A 23,493-nucleotide genomic window follows, 5' to 3' on the forward strand; every position below is an offset into this window, starting at 1 on the left:
AATTAAATAATAGATCGTGAAAAATTACACATTATTTGAAGATGGTGAAAAAATTGCGACGAAATCCATTTGGTATATGTCAAAATAGACACGTCAGAAGTCAAAACCAAAAAACTCTGTGCAAAAATATTTACATTATTATAATTAATAATTATTGCACTTCGCACAATATACTTCTATAAATCCTTTAAAACGTTCAAGTGTTTCTAAAATTCAGTAATATTATATAGTGATTATCGTTTCAGACCATGTCTTCTTCTACTAATGAGTCTGTACCTGGGTTAAAACAGAAAAAAGTGTTTAAAATTATTGTATTGGGTGACTCTGGAGTAGGAAAAACATGTTTAACTTTTCGCTTTTGTGAAGCAAAGTTTTTAGATAAATCAGAGGCAACTATTGGGGTAGATTTTAGAGAAAGAACAATAAAGATACGAAATGAAGATATTAAGGTATACATTGAAACTGAATTTGTTTTATCCATTGGTGTTGCTAACAGTTTCTCACTCTTTTAAATTTAATTAAAAATTACAATCTTATCCCTATTGTTTGAACTAGACACTGCCAACTCGAAAATGTTATACATTAAATACACTACTTATAATCTATTCTGCAATATTTTTCATTTATAAGGAATAGTTTAGAAGCACACATTATTACCAAGTATAATAAACATGTAATAAATTTCAGCTGCAATTATGGGATACCGCTGGTCAAGAACGTTTTCGTAAATCAATGGTGCAGCATTATTACAGAAATGTTCATGCAGTGGTTATTGTTTATGATATCACCAAACCAGAAACATTTCATGTATGTATTTTAATGAGTATTGCTCTAACCAAAAAACATAATCTTTTTAAATTTTAATTTAAAAACTGGTTAGTAACCACTCAAGATATTTATAATATGTAATATTCAATTTAAACAAATAATATTATAAGTAGATGATTTAATCAATGTTTAAGTTGTGCCTGATATTTCAGTCAATAGCTAGTTGGATGCAAGAAATAGAATCCCATGGATTGATGGGTGCTCCTCGAGTCTTGGTTGGTAACAAGTGTGACTGTGGTACTCCAGAATCACGGCTTGCCACCACATATGCTCAGCGGTTAGCTGACAAATATGGGATGCCTGTTAGTATTATACTGGATTCATTATGATAAATAATACCCTAGAATAAATATATGTAAATTAAATTTTCTCATACTCTGTTATGTTTTTGCCTTAGTAAAGTTATTTAGATTAATTATTCTCAGTAGCTCTATGAGACTCTAGTTCTCTAAATTAATAAATCTAGTATCTTCTACATAATAGACATATATTAGTGCACATGTGCGTGTGAAATTTCATGTAGGGTTAATGATGTTCAGTAAAACATGATAACTATTAAACCATGATGATGAGATGGCTTTAGAAGACCCTTGAAGCCTTGTTGTAGTTAAATTTTTCTCATTTAAAACATTTCCACATGTAGATTACACAAAATAGCAATTGTACAGTTTATTAATATTTTACGTTACAGCTTTTCGAGACATCAGCACTATTGGATTCCGAGTGTGATAATGTGGAGTCAATATTTATGACATTAGCACACAAGTTATACTCCAAACAGCCACTGCGAGTAGTTAGTGTAGAGGTAGGTTTTTCTTGTCGCATTATTATATCATTAGCAAAATATTATATAAAACCTCTGTATAAATTATAATAATAATAATAATTTATTCATTGCACGAATATGGTACAAAATGTCAAGGTGGTACAATTGTCAGTCGTTCGCATATTCTGCCACACACAGTGGCGCGCAAATTTATCTTAGTTTAGATTTTACATTATTAGTCAGATTCATATCAATTAAGTCAATTATCATACATAATTAAATTTGTATAAATTACCATGTCTCACACAAATAATCGTTTATTTGTGTGAGACATGGTATTTAATAACTTTTTATATCCTTCAGGATTACTAATTTACGTTATTCAAAATTACCTCAACCCTTGTATTTTAACATGTTCATTTTAAGAATAATGACAGGAAAATTCAATATTTCAGGGTGAGCTTGGTCCTCGAAGAGTGACTTTATCAAGACAAAAGCGTCCGATGCGAAATGATACATGTTTGTGTAGCTAGTGAGTGAAAACAAGGTTTTGAAGGTACCATTAATGTATTATTACTGTAATGACCGGCTTGATGGCAGTATTCATGTACAGTAATAATACATATGAGGAATTATACATGTTTTCTCGGGTAAACTACTGTTAATGTAAAATTGCCAAATGTTAAAGAATAGTCTTGCCAAATGTGTTTATAAGACTCATAGAAACGGTTTTAAAATAGTTTTTATAAGTGACAGAGATTATTTGTATATTTTGTTAGTATTTTCAGACGCTAGAGATTAAATCGAGTTAATTGTAAGTAATAAATATTGTGCCAAATTGGTATATAATTAAGTATTTATTGTTTGGATAATGGAATAATTCCAATGTCAATGGCAAGAAATTACTCTTTGCAAATATTTGTAAGTTTAAAGTATTGTTAGCATTTATGAGGCAGCTTTCTGTGTTGTTATATTTTTTTGTAATAATTAAGCGATTGTCTGATATATTTTTTTATGTTAATGTCGCCAGTTGTATTTACTATAATTTTTCAGTATAACCAGTATATGAATGTCAGTATATAATGAAAAAAATATCAGAAGTTTATCAAAGTATTACAGTGTGTCGCACACATGATAAAACTACTGTCATTTAAAATATTTTTAGAATTAAACAAGAACTATACAAAATCTTTATAGAGGCTACATTTTATTTGCTTAACTGATATTATACTAGAAAATAATATTTTTGATCTCTTCTAATTAATTTTATATTTTAGCCATAAGATTAATATACCCCTTCTAAAATATATACATTTAATTAGGGTCTGTCCCAAAGAGTTTGTCTGAGTATCATCCGGTTATTATTATTAAGTATATAGAAATCCGGCTGCGGGATTAGTGTGTTCATCGGTTCAAGATAGAGTGAAATAGTGTTAAATGTATCTTTATTTCCGTAACTCTTACAAATACATCTGAATTATCAGAGCTATCCTTTTCATCGCTATCAAATATTACAATCGTCGTCATTTTTGGAAGATCGCTATCCTTGTCTGACCAATGATGTTAGGCATTAACTCTCTTTCACTCTAACTTAAATATTTATCATCTTTCACAGTCAGTCACCCATCTGCGGCCATATTTAGGCAACCAAATATGATAATATTAAAAGCTTTACTTGAATATATAATTGTTAATATTGGGATATAGACGATATTTTATTTAAAAATAAGTTAACTTCTTTTCCCAAAAATCTATAAATTATAAAAAAATCAAAAAATTATACTAGCAACCAAATTTTGATAGGCATCTTGGTAGATATAAAATAAATAAAAATAAAAAAGCCTATTTATTTCTTGCAAAGAATAAAGTAATATTAATACTATTTGTATCAAATAAATTTTTTAAGAAAAGTAAATTATACTATTATTATTTTTGTATCTATTTCCTAATTATTTTACAAGAACCCTTCCACAAGTGAAGGCCTCCTCCAAGGAACTCCAGGTTTTTGCAATGTCGTCCGCCCATCTCGTGATCGCCATCGGTCTTCCTCTGTTTCGTTTCCCAATAGGGCCACCCCACCGGGTCACCATTGGTCCATCGATCATCAGAGGGTCTTACTACCAATGGGAGCAAGGGAGTCACCTCATCAAGTGCAGCGTTCTACAAGGTTCGGTTCTTGGCCCAGTTAGTTACGATAGAGCGGAACTAGACCCGGGAGTGTCAGCTATATGCTATGCAGACGACACCCTCGTGGACAAGAAAGAAGAAGAATTGGACAAGATTTTAGGCAAGCGCACCTTCGAGCGACAGCTGGAGTAGCTCGGGTGGTTTCTTAAATCAAAAGCTCGGCCTCGAGGTCGCCCTTCAAAAATCAGAAGCTATATGCTTCTACGGACACAGAAAAACTCCACCCCAAGGCGCAGATATCATTGTTAGTGGAGTAGTTATCCGGGTTGGTACCACGCTTAAATACGTAGGGCTGATTCTCGACCCACAGTGGACTTTCAGACCACATTTCGCGGCACTTGCCCCTAAAGTCACCGCCACCGCAAGCTTTCAAAACAAAAATTCCTATGATATAGTTGTGATTGCTTAGGATTGTTTATTTAATTTTTAAACCGTCTTTGAATGCTTTCTTTGAACTTCCTGATTCATTCGATGCTTTTTCAGGGCTTCCGATCTGTACTTTGTATAGTCGCTTTTTATACGCCTGCTTACTAGTTTGTAAAACCCTTGTAGTTCGTTTTTCATAGACCAAGTATTATTCTTGGTATTTTGCAGAAACTGTCTTCTCTTCAAAATTGATAAAATCGTATGTCTTGTGTTTTTATTACTTATTCTAGCGTCTTGAAGTCTGTGTGTAATTACTCTTAGTATGTTGCCGTGTAAAGTTTGCACCGATACATTTTTATTCGCTAGTATGTTTTGTAGGTGAGTTGTAATACATTCCTTATATTTGTTTATTTCTTCTTCCTAGGTAGATATATATTCTCCTAATTATAAAATACATATAAATTTGTTTTTTATATAATAACCGACGAACGCACTAATCTGCCGCAAGACTATTAAATAATACTACTTTGGTCATTCGTATTTAGTAAAGTGAGACAAAAAGTGTGCAATTTAAAAAAAGTATTTTTTAGTTTATTAATATCAATTTTACAGTAAAAGTTATATAAAATATGTATTGTGAATTTATTACATTATTATTTTGCTCAACTAATGTAAATAAATTGAGTTATATGAATGAAATAAGTTTTATTTAAATTTTGAAATATATTGTAGAATCTAGAAAATAATTTATATTTAGACCTATAAGTCTAATTAGTCAACTTTTTAAACTATATTTTCAATAATTCATATATTTCATCTTTTCTTGTTGAAATTATAAATTGAAATAAAAGGATATATTTTATATAATTGATTTTTATTTATCTCCCGTTTCAAGCTATAAAATAAATAAGATACATACAGATATCACTTATTCCACGTCATTAAATTTCAATTGGTAGAATAGTAGAATCCCTGCTCATAGGCCAAGAAGACAGTAAAAAACTCTCTATTCTCTTATAAACTAGCAAATCATCAAACAACACTTATTTTGAATCAAATATCACAAATAAATTAGAAGCAGATAATCTTAACTTTATAGTAAGCCTTTTTACTCAGCTATTCATTATTTAATTTATTACATTTCTTATATTTATTAAAAGGCAGAGATAAAAGAGCCTCTGGCATTTTGTTAAAGAAAAGTATCCTTCTTGGTGTGGGGAAATTGCAGCCTGCGTGTGTTCCGAGTATTAACATTATATATATAGTAGGATACCGGTCGCTATAATGCATATTTTGTCGTCCATCTAGAAAATGGTCAATCTGCTGGCGTTTTTTGATTGGTGTATTGTAGATGAATACCAGGAGGTCGCGCAACACTCTTGGGCTAATAATATCTAATCCTCGGATGACGCATAATAAAAGAGATGCCCATTTAGGTAGAGTTTACGGGGCACATCCATCTCAAGCGAAGTGTTTTATCTCCGAATTCTGAAAGAAATCACGCACATGCCCATCTTCAGATATTCGAAAGATGTCGCTTTCGAATATCTGAAGATTAAATAGTATTTTCAAGGAGACGTTTTAGGCAGCTTGCCGTGACTTAAGTTTACTCGAATTTTTTTTTAAATATAGAACAGAGGGCAAACGGGCAGCCCATCAGAACCATTGCCTTCTTTTTTTATATAAAACAGGGGGCAAACGGGCAGGAGGCTCACCTGATGTTAAGTGATACCGCCGCCCATGGACACACTCAATACCAGAGGGCTCGCGAGTGCGTTACCGGCCTTTTAAGAATTGGTACGCTCTTTTCTTGAAGGACCCTAAGTCGAATTGGTTCGGAAATACTTCTTAAATAATTCTTCCCACAATACACTTGTAATACCGATGAATTAAAGGTATTTTTCACTGATTATATCTCGTAATTGTTAAGGTCCAAGTTTGACAGCCATAAGTCAATATAGGCAGAATGCTCGTGTTGTAGTTTCCTTTTGATAACCATACTAATTTCTTTATTTTTAAATACATATTTCCTTTAAACTCCAGAATCTTTTCCATGCATTTCCTATGCGTCTTTCCAACTACCTAAGCACTAACCAAAAAAAAACTTGAAACATGTCAGAATGCAATGAATAGAAAAAAAGAAACATGATGGGGAAAAAACTTTATGACAGAATAAACATTTTGCATTTTGTATGCAATTATTAAACTAAAATGGAATGGGCTGGGCATACCATCAGAGGACAGTCAAAATGGAGCAAGTCATTAAGGAATTGGTAGGTACATAGGTCATGATGAAATATGAGCCGAGGCAGGTGGACCCGAACTGCCCACATAAATACACATAAAAAACATGTTTATTCTAGCTTTAAAAAATTGTATCTCGTCTTTACAAAGGCTTGTATTTTTATTATTATTATATCTCAGAATTAGGCCCTGATCGAAAACATCTTTTGACACAATAATAGACAGCGTAGACTACAGCAGGAGGAAATTATTCTTTTAGACCCTCCAGGAGTTACAGGCAAAACATTTCTCGCTAACTTGATTATTGCTAAGATAAGACAGACAGGCAAAATAGCAATAGCAGTAGCTTCGTCAGGAAATTCTGCAACTCTTTTGACTGAAGGTTAGCATTCCAATCAACATGTTCTATCTGCAAGGATTGACTTTTTGGCAAAGTATTACAGGTCACATTTGGTTTGTGAGAGACTTCACCTTCAGACCCCCCCAATAGAAGAGCACGCGGGAAGGTCTTATCAAAGCTTGATTGAAGATGCTTTTGGGCATCGATTCAAAATTTGGATTTACGGACTAACAGATTACCACCCAGACACTCAAAGCAATTTTCTACAAAATTGGTTAAACTTATTTTAGACGAATAGACTAGTATTAGTTCTTTTATCTAAAAGAAGAAGACTCATCTGAGTCTGTGCGCCAAATCTTTTTATAGTTTAGAAAATTTCATTATAATTTCTATGTATTCTATTATTCATAGATGCGGTGCAGCTTTATCGCTACTGAGCGATATTTTTTCATTTTGTCACTGGATTACAAAAAAAATTACCTAGTATGTTAGTATTTTCTGACTATGTAATAGAACTAATATTTTGTGCAAGTCATCAGTATCAGCACTCCTATCGCCTAAAAAATCGATGTTAGTGTATATGAAAAACATATAAGAAATTATCTTTTATTTAATGTGTTTTGGACCGACTTTATCAAAAGGCTGACACAAATACACTTTTCCATAGCTACTCTAAGAGACTCCGTGGCGCAACGGTAGCGCGTCTGACTCCAGATCAGAAGGTTGCGTGTTCAAATCACGTCGGGGTCAATATAATATTTTTTAATGTGTTGCATGTATATGTATATATATGTAGAATATATGTATGTAGAATACTATTTTTACTGTAATTTTTTTATGTTATCTCTGTATAACGTTTTCTTAAATTTGACCCTGCTGTATGTGTTAATATTAAAATTAATATATAAACGCATCCAACCCAGTTTCAGTTTCCTTCTAGCGTCAACATTCAATGGAGAAGTGAGAAGATTTGCACATCTGAATTTTAAAACTTATTAGGTCACACTTCAATAGCAGACCACGCATGGTTGGTTTACATGGTTATTCTTGGGTAACACTGGTACCGTTTTGGACCCCGAATCACTTTGTGCTGTTATCAGTCTTCTCAGAAGTCAATTTGTTCCCTTTGGATTAGACTGTGCACAAATCTTTATTTAGTGCACAGGCGCTAAATAAACATTTAGGTCAGCTATAGATAGTACCAATTGACCTCAGAGCTGGTGCTAATTCCCCGCTAAACATTAGTATCGCAGTACAGCGTTCAAGCTACATTGCCACTGGGGCCAAACTTTTTAAATTTGTTTTTTATAAATTTTTATTTAGTAATGAAAAGAGGTTAGGTTAGTAATTGTAGGTAAAGAAAATTGTAAACACTGTTTATTTGTTTGTTAGGTTTTAATACACGATATTTAAAAAATATATAATATTAAATATAATTAAAATGAACGAATATAACTCAGTAGAAAGATTTCTTACAAAATCTACACTAAAATATTTTTTTGTTAGTTAAGTAGTTGCATTAAAATTGTGTCTGATAAATTTTGTTAATTCGACTTAGAAATATCTTCGATGCATGAATATCTTGAATTTGAGGAAGTCGCAAGCAGGTACATTAAGAAAAACAACCAAATATTAAATAAAGCATTTATATTAAATACCAATAAGATTAACAAAGAAAATAGTCAACTAACGACAAAGGCCTCTAATCTATTGCAAAACAAGTATCTTAGTAACTTGAAATATCTAAAATTTATTTAAATATCGTCAAAATACTCTGTTCTGTATTAACTAAAAATCTTGTAAATACATTTATCTTTTGGCACAAAGTAGAAATCATGATAAGAATGATCATAACAATTTGCCAAAAGATCGGATCCTTCAAGCGTAGATAAGATTATTTTATTTATTTGAATTATATGAAACATATTTGTTTTGTTTGACAGTATCATATAATGCAATAGATTTTGAACATTTTTTTTTAGAAACTAACAAATCAGAAAAAAAAATTGCACAAATTTTCTAAATTTTTATTAAGACTAAATAAATGTAAATACACACAAAATAGGATATAGCAACAAGATATAACCAGTCGTGTTATATCTAATTCTAAGCCTAAACACTCCATGAAACAAAATAATATACGCCATAAGAAATAATCGAACCTAGCTGTCTCTGGCATATACAATTCTGTGGCTAATCCTAAGGACATTTTACGTAGTAATAACAACCGAAATTATATTTGACAAAACTCATAAGATTTGCCACTCTCGTAGTTCATAATATCACAACTAATCACTGTCCCATTCGGCACGACGCGACGCGACGCGATACGTCACGACACGACACGACGCGACGCGACGCGATACGTCACGACACGATCGTCGCCTCACGTTGAGGCTACGCGGCCTCAGGTTCTGCGGAAGAATTGGACGCGCCGCCGGGGTTGGCCTCACATGTTCTGCCAGGTGTTAGTCAGTATCATGTTTGTGTCGATGCCTGAAAAATAAAGTTTAATCAAGTTTAGCGATTTAAAAGAGTGGCGGAGAGTTTATTGCCAGTTCTTCTGTACCGTTCTTGATTTGAGAACTGGCAGTAAATTTAAAATTAGAAGCATTTAATGTATACCTGGGACTAGTGCTGGGCAGGCTGCCTCTAATTAATTTGATATATTTGTTTTAAATATTGTTTGATGATTTGCTTTTTTAAAAGAGTACCGAGAATTTTTAAGCCGGCTTTTTCTCTCGGCCTACACCCTCTGTCTTTGCCGATGAGTAGGGATGCCTACAAGTTTGAATTGATTGACGTGGAATAAGTGATACCTAGAAGATCTTATGTTCCAAAATAAACGTATTTTTTTTATTTTTTTTTTGACGTACATTGTACATTATGTTACCTACATGAATGATGATTTTTAAATTTGAATTATATTTTATAGATACAATATAAAATATATATTTAATAGTTATTAGTTATTTTAAATATATATATATTTTATAGTTTATTGGTTAAAAAATACAAATATTTTTTCTGTATAGACTTTTGACCTCACCCCGTGTGATTCTCTCGTGTATTCCGTGACTCAGCCACATCATTCTCAGGTTCTCATATCGCTCCGGGCACAGATGAAGAGGATTTCCACGACGAAGACCCTAAAATTATATATAATATAAAACCTAACACCATTCTTCATAATATGTCTAAAATTAACACAATAAGTCATTTTGTAAAAACCAAGTATTCTTAAATTTTAATACCAAGTTTGTGGCGTTTTATTAATAAATAAATATAAAGGATTGTGGGCTTAGTTCGACTCCCATCCCTGGGTTCGTTGGTATTAGATCCAAAAAGTGTCGGGAAGAAGATAGATCACCTTCACTTCAGTTTATTTTTAACGACTTCTGTGTAAATCACAATTCCGCCAATGTCGTTAACTCTTAACGACATTGGCGGTGAAGATAGATTTGATGGATTGAATTTAATCAAAGCAGATACTCAAAACAAAAATGACTTCACAAAAAAAGACAACACACAGGTATAATATATCATAATAATATATATGTATACAAGAGGTTAACATTATACTCCCTACCTACCACCACTACCACCACTACTACCACTACTACCACTACTACTTATCACCTTCTTGCCTAGAAATTATCACGGAACGGATACAAAAATCTGAGGCAGTTTTAAATTAAACATGACGTAGAATTAGAATTGTTTAATATTTGTATTATCTCTTCCTACTATATACTTACAATTATTTACTTAACATTAAAGTTGTCTAGAAGAGATCACCCATAAGCGATAAGGCCGCCAGTTGCTCTGTGCTCGAATGCCTTGCCGGCCTTTTAAGAATTAGTACGCTATTAACACACTATAAAATATTATTACTATAAAAGCGAACCTGATCGGTCTCCCCGTAAGAGTCCAAATAGGGCGCGGGCATCATGGAGCCTCTCGTGGGCGAGGGCGCGGCAAGGAGGAGCAGCTCGCACTCGCGCACTCGCAGGAAGAGGCCGGCTCCCCCGCCACAGCGCTGCGCATGGGCAACCACTGCGCCCACCAGCTCACCCGAAGTGCCTGCGCGGCTGCCGGGCTGAGGCGGTATCGTTCATTATAGAATTATTGTTATAGAACAAGGTAATACTCATGTAATTACTATGTCAATACTTATCCAAAATAATGTCTGCCAAGTAAAAGCGTCTACAAACGGCCCCTAAATTCATGAGCAAGCAGAAGTGGAATCGCCCAGATCGCCTCGTATTTAGGCAAATCGTATCTAATTTTATTATCAAGCCTAATGCTAATGCCGATTTCATCCCCACCGCCATTGTCCCGGTATCGCAACAGATTTTACGCTTTGAAAAGTAATGTCCCAATACAAATCGCAATTATTTAAATAGCAAATGCTTAAGTTTGACGCTAAAAAGTTATAACAAAATATTACTCGTACTCAAAATATTCTCAAGCTCACCTTATGTTAAGTTATACCGCGGCCCATGGACACTCACAATGCAAGAGGTCTCGCGAGTGCGTGACCGGCCTTTAAGAATTGATATGAAGTATTTTCTTGAAGGAACCAAAGCCAAAGTGGTTTGGAAATAAGAATTTTGTAATAACGGATGAAATTATTATTTAATATACATATTCGCTTACTTTACTGATTTCAATCTGGCAGCAATAGCTCTGCGAACACAATATCTGCCCGCAGACCAGACACATCGTTGGATTCTTGCTGTCTTCCCGCTCAGAGTTCGGACACGAGAACTCCGACACGATATTCATCAGCTCCGAGAAATCGTCCGGCAGAGTGATCAATCTGGGCGGATCGGGCTCCAGCGCTATCCGCCTGGGTATCGTCCCTTTGAACCACTCATCCGAATAACCGACCCACTCTAAGGACTTCACTCTCCCTCTGTCCTCCATCAGATCTCTGTAATCGGTCGGCAGATCCAGGTATTCGCACATCGTCTCCCACGTGTCTCCCCCGACCTCCGTCAGTTCCGTGGGCGGGATGATGTCGCTCAGGAAGTGGAAGAACAGACAGCAGCATCGAAGGAAGGTGTGGCACTGGCGCTTCGCGTCCGCCCAAACTTCCGCCGGATCCACGTTCTCGATGTCCAATTCGCCTCGCCTCAATAGCTTGACGTGAGCGAGCATGTTCTGCAGGCTGCGGGGAGTGACCCTCTCGACGCCCTCCATCGGTTCGCTGGGTTTGATGTCGATGACCATGAGAGCCCTCGTGATCTGGGCCCGGAAGGCTTCCAGGGTGAACTGCTTGGCCAAATGGGCCGGTCTGGCCGGGCCGGCAGGTTTCGAGAACAGGGACGGTAACGTCAGAACCATCGCGACTAGAGTGCTGAAGATGTGATGCGAGAGAGGAGACGAGTTCTCCAATATGCTGAGAGTGCTCAGGGCGTGGTGTGAGATATGTTTAGGGGCGAGCCAGACGGAAGGCAATGCCGCGGCCAGTCGAATTAGGGCTTGAAGGGCGTCCCTGTGACGCGAGGGCAGGTCTCCTAGCAGAGGCCTCTTCTCCGCCTTCAGCACCGCTTCGGTGCTCATGACGGTGTATGAAGTGGCACGATAAAGAGCGGCGAGGGCAGTGAGGCCTCCCGGCTCCGCCTGACCGAATACGCTTGGCACCATCTGAATTATTCACAAACAATTTTTTTTATGACACTAGCTTTTTTATGTCAGTTTCAAGTAACATAAGTACATTCTATTGATAAATAGTAACCAAATATTGAATATTGTCAGAGTCACAATTACCTCTAAATCTCATCTTCTCTCTTCTCGTCTCTTTAAATCTAACTCTTAATCCTTTAAAAACTCTATTTTAAAGAAACATAATGAAAAATAAAAAAATAGTTATTTCTGTTTATTTATATCATCATTACCGCCATTGCATCCTCACTCCTCGCTTATGGAACTTTTAACTTGTGCCCTTTTCATAAAAAATATGAACATATAGATTTAATAACCAAAAAGAAACTCAACACTCACCGCTACAAACTGTTCAACCAACTGTTTGCTGGTCTCATTGTACTCGGGTATGGGGTTCTCAAACTGCGTGATGAAGTCATGCGGAAGAAGGTTCTCAGCGTGAGTGCTGACGTATACCTCGGCTTCGTCTGCGCTCTCTTCTTCGGGTTCGGAAGATAGAGCGCCGACGCTACGTGCGCGTGCACGACAATGCATTTCTTCGCAGTACTCGGTGCACAGGTGCACGGATGCCGAGCATACCTGGTGATGTTACACACATATAACTTAGTAGGCTGATATTTTTTCAATTTCAAAGATTCTTTATTATGTACAGCAACAATTAATAGTGCTACATGTCCAGTGTACATTAATGTAGGCTGATATTACATATTTTAAAAGATTTGTTCCCCTTATTCACAAAATATAATAATTGCACCATTTTATCTACAGCTCAACTGTCTCTTTTAGTGAATTAAAAAATTTAAGAGGAAGAGGCGAAAGAATACTAAGGAGAGAGTTTTTTTCGATATTAATTCAATCTACTGCACCGGCCGCGCTTGCGCTACCTCACCGATCTCGCCTTCTGTCCCGCTCTAACGCGTATTGGCCGCACCTATATGACGTCATCGTGTGTTAGGCTTTTATTTTCGTTACGGAATCTCTTGATTCATCGGCGCGCTCAAAGCCCGAGATAAAATCTATGCAATAGCTTAAAAAAATATTTTGATACCTATCATGATTGTGTTAATGCATCTAGAATGATATTACAAATCCTTCCAACAAAACCTGCATACCTGATGCCTCATCCTGAGTATAAGATCGAGGGCAAAGTCGAATATATCCTCATCTAGAACGGGGGGGTTGCCGGGCAGCATGGGCGGCGCGGGCAATAACGGCAAAGCCGTGTTGCACAACCGCTCGCACAATGGACATAGGTATTCCTTCTTCTCCACGTCGAAAGCGACGGGTTGACGGATGCGGTAAGGTCTGGAATAAAAACGTATTGCATTTCACGAACGAGAATAATTCGTGTAGAACGTATACAATTTGTTATTAATTATACTTGGAATAATGACCAAACACGGAGAATGAACTCAGTTGTCTTTAACTTTTGAATCCATTGAACCGTAGGGAGGACGCCAAAGTCAAACCCCTGAAGAACCCCGAGCAGACGACCCGTAAGACTGTCTGGAATCTTTCTGTTGGCCACTTTACAGCTCAGCTCAAATGGGCGTTTCAAGTGGCCTGAAGTCGCCGTCGCGGGACAATCGGGACGCGGGACAGTCCCAAAGGGACTGAAGGGTGGGAAGCTCACTGGAGTGAGCGAAGTAATAAGTAAAGATTCACCCCTTCCTCGGTACAGGCGTAGTTTAGTAGTAATGGAATAAATATCTTATATTATTTAAAGCATCCCGTTGCCAGGAAAATACGTAAGGATTTCAAGTAAGAAGCAATGATAAAGTATTTAATGTAATTTTACGAGAGATATATTAATTTTGTAAATAATTATTTGTTATTATTTAATACAGATATATTTATTGCATTAAAAGAATCACCTTATACCCGCCGTGAACATTTTACTATATCTATAGAAAATTTATAAAAAAAATAAAAACAAATTATTGTGATATACCTGAGCTTCTCTTTATCCAGCACTCCGTCGACGTACTTCCTCCAGCAGCGAGCGTGGAGGGCGTGTCCACAGCAGGACACGTGTGGCTGCGCTCCGATGTCGGCCGGGATCTCAGCCTGCGCCTGGTCCGCCTGCGGTGCTTCGGGGGGCGGAGATCTGGACAGCACGCGGGACTGCTGCACGAAGGCCACCAGCACTAGTGGCTCCGTCATTGATTCTACACGACCCTGTTACGCGTGCAATATAAGTTAAATTGTACAATGGTAAATTTGTAATAAAACCGTTTTCCTATATATTTTTTTATAGAACAGGGGCAAACGGGCAGGAGGCTCACCTGATGTTAAGTGATACCGCCGCCCATGGACACTCTCAATGCCAGAGGGCTCGCGAGTGCGTTTCTGGCTTTTAAGAAATGACTTGAAATCTCTTTTCTTGAAAGACCCTAAGTCGAATTAACTTTTAAATAACATTCGAAATTTCTACATATTATCTTCCAATTTTCTCTCTTTTTTATAATAAGAAATATTCCCTACATGATTTCAAGGAATTCCTAACTCACCTCTTCCTGACACATGATGCAAACACGAGGCATATCGGTAACACCTCCACCCCAAACTCCCAAGGCCGAGCCGCAGTACAAAGACACAAGGTCTTCAGATTCTTCTTCTTCTGTTACCTAAAACATATATAAAATTCTTTTGAATCCGGCTCGAAGGACCAAAAAATTTACACTATAAAGATAAATTATTTGGTAATTTTATAAATGTTTCGGTTATATTGTTTATATATCCTACGAACTAAGGCGTTACATTTTGCTCACAGGTTTTCTTAGTTTTATAAGCGTGGTAGTTACTTAAATCGTAGTAGTTACGCCCCAAATAGCACGTAGACACTCTTCAACTGGTACATTGCATTCATTATATAGAAATCAATATTTAATTATTTCGCTTATATTCTTTTGTTGTACGCGAGTGGTCAATATAGAGAGAGAGATCATATGTAAAATTACAAAATTAACTAAAACTTTTGTGAACTTGACTGTACGGTGTTTTAATCTGAAACACATTAAACTATACTTTTTACACGAAATCTCACCTCTGTGACGGTCTCTTCAAAGAGCGTCGCATTGTTTGTGATAAATTTGTTCATCTGCGCTTGCATCTGAGCCATCACTTTAGCACGCTTTTCAGCAGCTAATTTTGCACGACGAACTTTCTCCTTCTCTAAAATAGAGAAGTTAAGTTAAAAGGCCGCAGTTTTCTTTTTAATCAGTCTTTTTAAATAAATAAACACTTATTACTTCAGTTATGTAAACTAAGTTACATATATAGTTTCTTCCACTCATAAATTCTATTACAACATTTTCGTTCGATAATGTGCAATAACATAAGTATCACTAAGATTGCCGGCTACGCATTCGCGAGCCCTCTGACATTGAGCGTCCATGGGCGGCGGTTTCACTTAACATCAGGTGAGCCTCCTGCCCGTTTGCCCCCTGTTCTATTAAAAAAAAAATATTTGTGACCCTTAGATAAACCAAGTTAGTTTTTGATATAGTCGTAATCCAGTGGGGTTAATACCCCTAATATTATCTCAGTTATAAATAAATAAATCAGTGGCGCTACAACCTCTTTAGGTCTTGGCCTCAGATTTCTGAATCTGTTTCATGATCATTTTTAAATCTAATAGGCAAGTAGGTGATCAGCCTCCAGTGACTGACACATCGTCGACTTTTTGGGTCTAAGACACGTCAGTTTCCTCACGATGTTTTCCTTCACCGTTCGAGCAAATGTTAAATGCGAACATACAAATACATTGGTGCACAGCCCGGGATCGAACCTACGACCTCAGGTATGAGAGTCGCACGCTGAAGCCACTAGGCCTGTCTCAGTTATAATATATTTTAAACAAAGTCAGCTGTTATCCAGCTTCATACAAAGTGTTTCATTTAACATATATCTGAACATCTAGATCAACCACCACCAAACAAAACCATAATTTATATAAATTAAATTACCGGCCGTGTCATTGGCTGGCGTGTCATCATTTTCCACATCCATTTTATCACCATCACCCGATTCATCTGGTCGTCCTAATAGTGTCCTGGAAAAGAAATCTTTGTATTTTTAAACATTTCGAATTATTATTTTTTTAATCTAGAATAATAATCCTAATTCACCTAATAAGAATAAACTATGTTAATATATTATTTACATAGGAGGATAGCAGTAGGTGACTTCAGAGTGCAACTCTCACCTCTGAGGTCGTATGTTCGAGCCCCGGCTGTGCACCAATGTGAAGGAAGTTACATCCTCAATCATGACAAAACCAACCGGCTTGGATACACTTATATATTTTTATTTGTATGTCCACGAAAACCCTCGGTTCAATTGACGTTAGGACAAGAAAAGCTGGGATTTAGTCACTGGAATTTTTATAACATGGGCGGGAGCAATAAAGCCCACTGGATGCACACAAAGTTATTGCAGCTCTTGGACCCATTTAAGTAGGTGCGTTGCTGGCCTTTGAGTATGCTCTTTTTTTAAAAACTGGTATTTTCCAGGGAAGATCCCACCGGGAATCCATTCCACAGTTCGCTAGTTCGCAGAGCGTGGTCAGCCATCAAGATGATGCGCCAATTCTGTAATTGTTATTGGCTTTCTTGCAGCCTCCAGAAGTGTTCTTCACTAATATTTACCTGATCTTAGCAAGCAGCCAATTAGCGAGTGCCCGATGTGCGTCTACCCGCGGGCTGACGGCCAACTTCTGCAGCAAGTCTACGATACCAGCCCTCGCCGCACTCTCCGCGAACGCTAGGAACTCGTAATGGCCGCTCTCTTCATCGCGTAATGCGTAGCCGATTAGGTGTAACGCCTGCAGATTTATCGAGATAAGGAAAGTTGAAAAAGAGCCAAATAATTATAAAAATCTTAGCTAAAAAGTACTTGGGAATTAAACTTAAAGTACTTTTAAAAAATTTATGTAAAACTACCCACCTATATTATAAACGTCCCTTTTGTAAAATGCGTAGATACTTAGCTAAATATAAGAAAACTTGGCAAGTTTCCATATTGGAATGAAACCCTATAATCCAACTTAGGGAACCCCGATATAACGGGGCATAAGGCTTTAGAATCTTAAATAGACCAATCACAAAGTAAAATTGTAATATTTAAAATAAAAAAAAGCATACCTTATGAACTTGGGGCTCAGAGAACGAGCGCGCACGTAAGTCGATCGCACGTTCGAGTACGCAACGCAGAACGTGCAAGGCGCCGTCGCATTGCAGAAGATTCGCGAGGAGCCGGAACGGCGGTGTCAGCTTCGGTAGGGCCGGGGGCGGGCAACATTCTGGCAAATCTGCATGAAAGAGGAAAATGGTCAACCGCTTGATGCTTTAAAAGTAAAAATAAATTAAAGGAAAGGAATGGAACTTTTTCAATCCATTGAAAAATATAGAAAAATGTAGTATATATAATATATATAGTATTTTTTTAAATTTTTAATTTAGATTACTTTTTCTTTTTTACTCGTTAAGTTTTTGTATGAATTACGGGTAAAAGCCTCCTCCATATTTTTCCATTTAACTTTGTCGTGAGCAACATTCACCAGTTGTTCCCCGCTAGTTCTATATCGTCATCTATCCATATTTTCTCTTGAGGTCCTATACATCATACTTTATACCTCCTCCCCGCTTTTGTAATTCAGCTAAAACAGCTAAATTCAAAATAATAAGTAAACATTACTCACTCGCTGCCTTCCTTCTATTTCTCTGTTCTTCTTCACTTCTAGAAAGGTCTTCTCTTGTGTAGTGGTAAAAGAACGCGTCATACTCGTCATAGAGATGCGGTTTGAGTTTATAAACGCCCCGATTGGTTCCACTGGATGGTTTGATGAAGTCAGCCACCTCGTGGATCACGCCTTCGAGACCCGTCTCGTGAAGTTGGTCTTCGGGCAAGGATCTGTAAAACGTGTTAGAATTATTTTCACAATTACAAATTTCTGGTGCAGCACAAAAGACGTCAGACGAAAATCACAGACTAGGCGTTCAAAAAAGGATTGTTTTCGATGTAATTGCTGACCCCAGTCTGAAATAAAACTTTTCTTTTCATAAATAGATATTTTTTAACGACGACTCTTTGTAACGTCTAAATTGAACAACCTTGAGTGTCGTTCTACTGACTCACGTACTACTCGGTTACTTGCGTGCACGCACACATACGCGCGAAACATGCAAAACCACTTTTTTATACTTATGTGTGCATAGCAATAAAAAGGTGGCAATGTAAAGTATCAATAAAAATAAATAACATATACATGTTACTACAATATATACTTGTTATTAACTAATTATGTATGTTTGCATATTTTTTATCATTCTGTTGTAAATATACCAAATCTAATAATTATTGGTTTAATTTTAATTATAGTTGAATACCTTACTCCTAAAATCTTACTTATTAAGCTCCGAATGCGGCATGGATTTGACGCAGAGCATCTGGATGATCTCCTTCTTGGTTCGATCTTCAGCCGTCACCTCTCCAACTCCAGGAACGTATCGAGATCCAACGACTAGAAAATAATTCCAATAAATAATACGGTAATAAATGCTGGAACCAACACGTGCTAGCACACGTACGCGTACGATTTTTCTTTAACCTTAAAATTGTTTTAAAATCAATTTACATATATACCGGTCACCTGTGCCTGACCAAGTAACTCAAGAGGGATAACTCATAGCTAATCTTACCATTTTAAAGTGTGAACTGGCAGAACTAATTTAAGGATATCATAGAATTACTGTCGGAGTAGCAATCAGTCCATAGAACGCCTTGTCATCCAGGGGAAGGTGGGACGCGCTAGACGTTGGACTGATCAGGTCAAGTCTGCCGTATGAGGTCCACTCAATCAGTGCAGCAGCATGACCTCTAATAGGCAACGATGGTGAAACGTTGTGAAGCGCATCACATCGGCCTTTTCTATTACCACTATTACATAGCCTACGACCGCTCTCTCAAGAGTGTACAACATATTTATTTGCTAAAAGGCCGGCAACGCACACGCGTTTACTCTGGCATTGAAAGTGCCCATGGGCGTCGGTATCGTTTAACATCACGTGCGTTTTTCCCCCCGGTTATATAAAAAGAAAAATCTATTTAAATAGAGGGAAAGATTTCCAGACTTTAGCATAACTTACTAGTGACTAGCAGAGCCAAGACCTCTTCTACCATACTGATAGTGTATCGTAAGGTGTCATCTTCTATTGGTTTCCGCTCGAAGTCGGCTTCAGCCCAATCCAGAAGGTTGAACTTATTCAGAACGTGTATTATGAACTCATTGCTTTCGATAAGAGATGCACCGATCTGCAAAATAAAATAAATTGGTGTATTTCAAAATCATGAATATTTATAAATTATTGTCCCTTTCACAATTTCCATATGTTTTGAGTGGTTTGCATTTGTTACATTAGTTTTGTCTATGTCTTATGCAAAACTATACTCTGATTTTTAATCTCGTAGAATTCTGACAGCTATAATATTTTGTGCACATCTATCTATGCATACATTTTATTTGTTCGTAAATGAATCTACTTTATTAAGTAGATTCATTAGAGTAAGTGATAATTTAGTCCATTTACAAACAATAAAAGATGTGCAACTAAAGATTACATTTATTTTTTTGATTTACTAAACCTGGAAATAATAGACAGTGATGCCAGCAAAAGAATAAAATAAAATTATTAAATCTAATTCGATATATTGTTCTTGATATTGAAATATTTATTATTTTTGTATAAGGTCACTTGAGTAAGTAAATATTAAGATTTACTTTTTTGTAGGTAAAACATTACATTTTATTGCCTTCAATTGTTTCAAATTTGCCCCTTTTTCGATAAATAACTTTTTTAGTAACAACACTTATGATATTCAACGTCAGTCCTATTCAACCATTTTTTGATATATATTTATATTAGTGTAAACTAAGTGTTAATAATTAAATTTTTGGTTCGACTCCCAAATTTGTTTTATTTTAAGATATCGGTTTAACTGTATTTAATAATTAAGTAAGACAATTTTTAACCAATAATGATCTGCCTATTACCTGCAGCATAACGATATCCCTGTCCAACATCTCAGTGCGGCATTTCACGTTGTGGTAGAAGAACAATTGGTTGAGCAAAGTGAATCCATTTCGCCTCCACATCCCCGCATGGACCTGTGCTATCATTGCCGCCGTGCGTAGGACGGGCTCTGAAATCATATCGTTATATATGTATATTGGCACATATAGAAAAACTCACATGATGTATATATTGTATCTAGAAATATTATTATGAACGTGGAATAAGTATCTTAATTTTTTAAGCTATTGCGTAGATTTTTGAAAATAAAAACCTAACACTGTACTGTCCTACATAGGTATGGTGTGATCGGGTAGAGTATTCGTTCTGTCCCACTCTAACGCACCTGCGTTAGAGTGGGACAGAACGGATACTGCGTATTCACATCTCTTTGACGAGATTGGTAACTAAGCGTAAGCACTAGGCGGCCGGTGTAACCGTTACGAGTTAGAGTGAAACAGACTATATGTAGGCGTGTTAGTCTAAGTCTGGTAGAGTGGTAATTAAAAGTAAATAATTCCATAATTTGATAAAAAATGCTATAAAAAAGCTTTATATTGTGTTTTTTTATTTATTTAGAATAATATTATTACAAACTTCTTACCAATAAGTTCTTCAGGCGTCGGCTTAGGCTTGTCCGCCTTCTCAAACTCGCGACTGTGGTACGACAACCCATGTTTGTGCAGCTGCAAGTGCAGCCCCGCGATAAATCGGGACAAAGGCCGGTGGACCGATACCGGCTCTATTGACACGTTGTATGGTATCACTAACGCGCTCTGGGTGCCAAGTTCTGGAATTGTAAGTTCAATTAATTTCGATATCGTCACTATTTATAAACACGCTTAAAAGGAGTCTTAAGAATCCACAACGCTTTATCCTTTGCATCATGAGCACACCTCACATTCCCCTTACTTTCACACCATCACACAACACAGCCGAATTAGGTACCACTTAGTTACTTACTTTCTATTAATTTGGATCTAAGTTATTTTTTACAATGGGGCCACCCATGGACACTCAATACTAGAGAGCTGGTGAGTGCGTGACAGGCCTTTTATGAATTGGTACGCTCTTTGCTTGAAGGACCCTAATCGAACAGTGAGATTTAAAGTAGATACTTAGCTCTAAGTATGACTCCCGTATGTCAAAAATGTGTTCCATTATTACCTAACTCTTAGTATCTCAATACTATTATATCATAGTATTAAATTTTAATAATATGTTTTTGTTGATTCCTATTGTAAGCAGTTTCATCATCGGACGTCAAGGCAGACTACGCAATTCCACCCATACCACCTCCACTCTTCCATTCTCTTCCATTTGAGCGTTTATTAGGGCAGGTTATCCAGTTTTAGACTTAACGACCTTCAAAAGAGCATACCAGTTCTTAAAAGGTCGGTAACACACCTGCGACATCACTTAACATTAGATGAGCCTCCTGTCTGTTTGCCTCCTGTTACATTAAAAAAGCAATATTATCCCAAATTTTTAATTAAAATACCTCTAAGCTGCAATACAGGGTTAAGGCACGTGTCAGCGTGCCTCCTTAACGCCATCCGGTATGCGTTAGCGCACACTGCACGTTCCGCAGCGCACCAATCCAACGCGAGCGTAATACTGTGCGCTAACTTCACGTGCAAATTGAACGCCGATTCCCATTCTGGCTCGTATTCCATATGTTGGCCCACCTGTACCATATTAAGAACCATTTAATTATTTGTCCTCAAACACAGAATAACTTTATTCATTTAGATTAGTAAATACACCTATGAACGTCAACAGAAAAGCTGTTAAATTGACTCTAAATCTACATTAACTAACAGTTCTCAAGTCAAGGGCGTAGAGCAGGCAAGAAACTCTCTGCCACTTTTTTATAATCATCAAGTTTTGAGTCATTGGAATTGTTTGAACTGGAGCAAATCAATCACAAGGATTAAATAATCGTCAAATTTATAAAAACCTTTATTGATTAATTTACGTTTAACGAGAACTTTCAAATTTTTTCGTGATAATTCTCTAGTTTGAGTTTGTTGTAAAACGAATACAATTTCGATATAAGGAGGGATTTATCGTCTGGAGTCTGGTTGATACGCGTAGATTTCTTGTTTCGATTATTATACTGATTAGTTAATCTTGCGGCACTTATAAAATCTCTACTCTTTATTAGACATAACTCATTCTAGAATTAAAAACTAAATCTACAAGATACTATCTCTCTTAATGCATGCAAGACAATTAAAATATGCAATATCGTATCTACTCTAACATATCTACATTGTTATTTGACATAATAAAAAACAAAATATACAAAACATGACAGGCGGTAAATGGAACTGAATCCCTTTAGTTAATAATTTAGGTAGTCTATTTGCTACAAAAATATTATAAAGTCACTTTTGAAAGTCGAAATTACAAGTTTAAAACATTTAAAAAATGACTAGTTGCCCATTCCAAAAGAAATGGCGAGAAACTCTTTACTCGCTATCTTAAAAAATATTTTACAATATTTTGTATACATTCATTTGATAATTTAATATGCCTTTTTAGTTTGATTGAATAAAAAATACTTTTCAATCACTGTTTTGATCCCTATTAACTGGCTATCCATTATAGACATGTATGGAGTATTTTTTTTCTTTGAAGGAGACAGATGTTATGCCTTTACTATAGAGATTAGACACATCCACAAATTTCCCCACCACCGAACCAAATGTATTCAAATAAATGGCATGCCCATACAAACAATGACTCACGGCCATTTTTAGACGCCATTACGGGCGAAGAATCTTTGAATCACCAGATAAAATCCGTCATAGGCTCAAAACAAGCCGAGATAGCGGCGTCAATCGAAAATAAAGTACGAGAAGATTCCACTCTCTAACATATTTATGTGGGGCAATTTAAAGGCTTTATGTTATCTCAGTGGGGCAAATGGTACAAACGCCAACAACGAAATTCTTCATACAGACTGTAGGATTCGCCTGTGACTATTGGCAATATTATCATAGTAAAAGCTGTAT

The 23,493-nt window shown here is 36.4% G+C and overlaps 2 protein-coding genes and 1 non-coding gene across 4 annotated transcripts in view; 2 read left to right on the plus strand and 1 right to left on the minus strand.

The window, feature by feature from the left end:
• The first annotated feature begins 142 nt into the window (after window positions 1-142).
• Window positions 143-3,336, plus strand: LOC110996843 (putative Ras-related protein Rab-33). The gene is made up of 5 exons (XM_022264710.2): window positions 143-449; window positions 688-807; window positions 981-1,130; window positions 1,520-1,633; window positions 2,050-3,336. Exons 1-5 carry the CDS (start codon window positions 249-251, stop codon window positions 2,125-2,127), a joined length of 663 nt encoding a protein of 220 aa, XP_022120402.1. The 5' UTR covers window positions 143-248; the 3' UTR covers window positions 2,128-3,336.
• A 4,073-nt stretch (window positions 3,337-7,409) lies between these two features.
• Window positions 7,410-7,481, plus strand: Trnaw-cca. Its single transcript has one exon. It is a non-coding gene; the product is annotated as a tRNA-Trp (tRNA).
• Window positions 7,482-8,361: 880 nt separating this feature from the next.
• The window catches only part of LOC110996838 (E3 ubiquitin-protein ligase UBR1), a 38,524-nt gene continuing 23,392 nt past the window's right edge, over window positions 8,362-23,493 (minus strand). For both annotated transcript variants that reach the window (XM_022264702.2, XM_022264701.2), the window contains exons 13-30: window positions 21,975-22,161; window positions 21,078-21,263; window positions 20,455-20,603; window positions 19,550-19,715; window positions 18,810-18,924; window positions 18,103-18,314; window positions 17,546-17,712; window positions 17,051-17,226; window positions 16,370-16,455; window positions 15,448-15,575; window positions 14,912-15,028; window positions 14,353-14,579; window positions 13,514-13,706; window positions 12,741-12,980; window positions 11,391-12,383; window positions 10,639-10,830; window positions 9,781-9,880; window positions 8,362-9,227 (exon numbers count right to left, since the gene is read on the minus strand). In XM_022264702.2, coding sequence (XP_022120394.2) covers window positions 9,181-9,227; window positions 9,781-9,880; window positions 10,639-10,830; window positions 11,391-12,383; window positions 12,741-12,980; window positions 13,514-13,706; window positions 14,353-14,579; window positions 14,912-15,028; window positions 15,448-15,575; window positions 16,370-16,455; window positions 17,051-17,226; window positions 17,546-17,712; window positions 18,103-18,314; window positions 18,810-18,924; window positions 19,550-19,715; window positions 20,455-20,603; window positions 21,078-21,263; window positions 21,975-22,161 — 3,681 coding nt within the window. In that variant the 3' untranslated portion in view covers window positions 8,362-9,180. The remainder of the gene's footprint in view (window positions 9,228-9,780; window positions 9,881-10,638; window positions 10,831-11,390; window positions 12,384-12,740; window positions 12,981-13,513; window positions 13,707-14,352; window positions 14,580-14,911; window positions 15,029-15,447; window positions 15,576-16,369; window positions 16,456-17,050; window positions 17,227-17,545; window positions 17,713-18,102; window positions 18,315-18,809; window positions 18,925-19,549; window positions 19,716-20,454; window positions 20,604-21,077; window positions 21,264-21,974; window positions 22,162-23,493) is intronic.

Source organism: Pieris rapae, chromosome 16 (genome assembly GCF_905147795.1).
Source record: "Pieris rapae chromosome 16, ilPieRapa1.1, whole genome shotgun sequence".
Lineage (NCBI taxonomy): Eukaryota > Metazoa > Arthropoda > Insecta > Lepidoptera > Pieridae > Pieris > Pieris rapae.

Bases quoted from the DNA above. Each gene is read 5' to 3' on its own strand.
- LOC110996843 (XM_022264710.2), top strand. From the start codon at position 249: ATGTCTTCTTCTACTAATGAGTCTGTACCTGGGTTAAAACAGAAAAAA. The intron at 808-980 runs GTATGTATTTTA...CTGATATTTCAG, and splicing joins CCAAACCAGAAACATTTCAT to TCAATAGCTAGTTGGATGCA. The intron at 1,131-1,519 runs GTTAGTATTATA...TTTACGTTACAG, and splicing joins CTGACAAATATGGGATGCCT to CTTTTCGAGACATCAGCACT.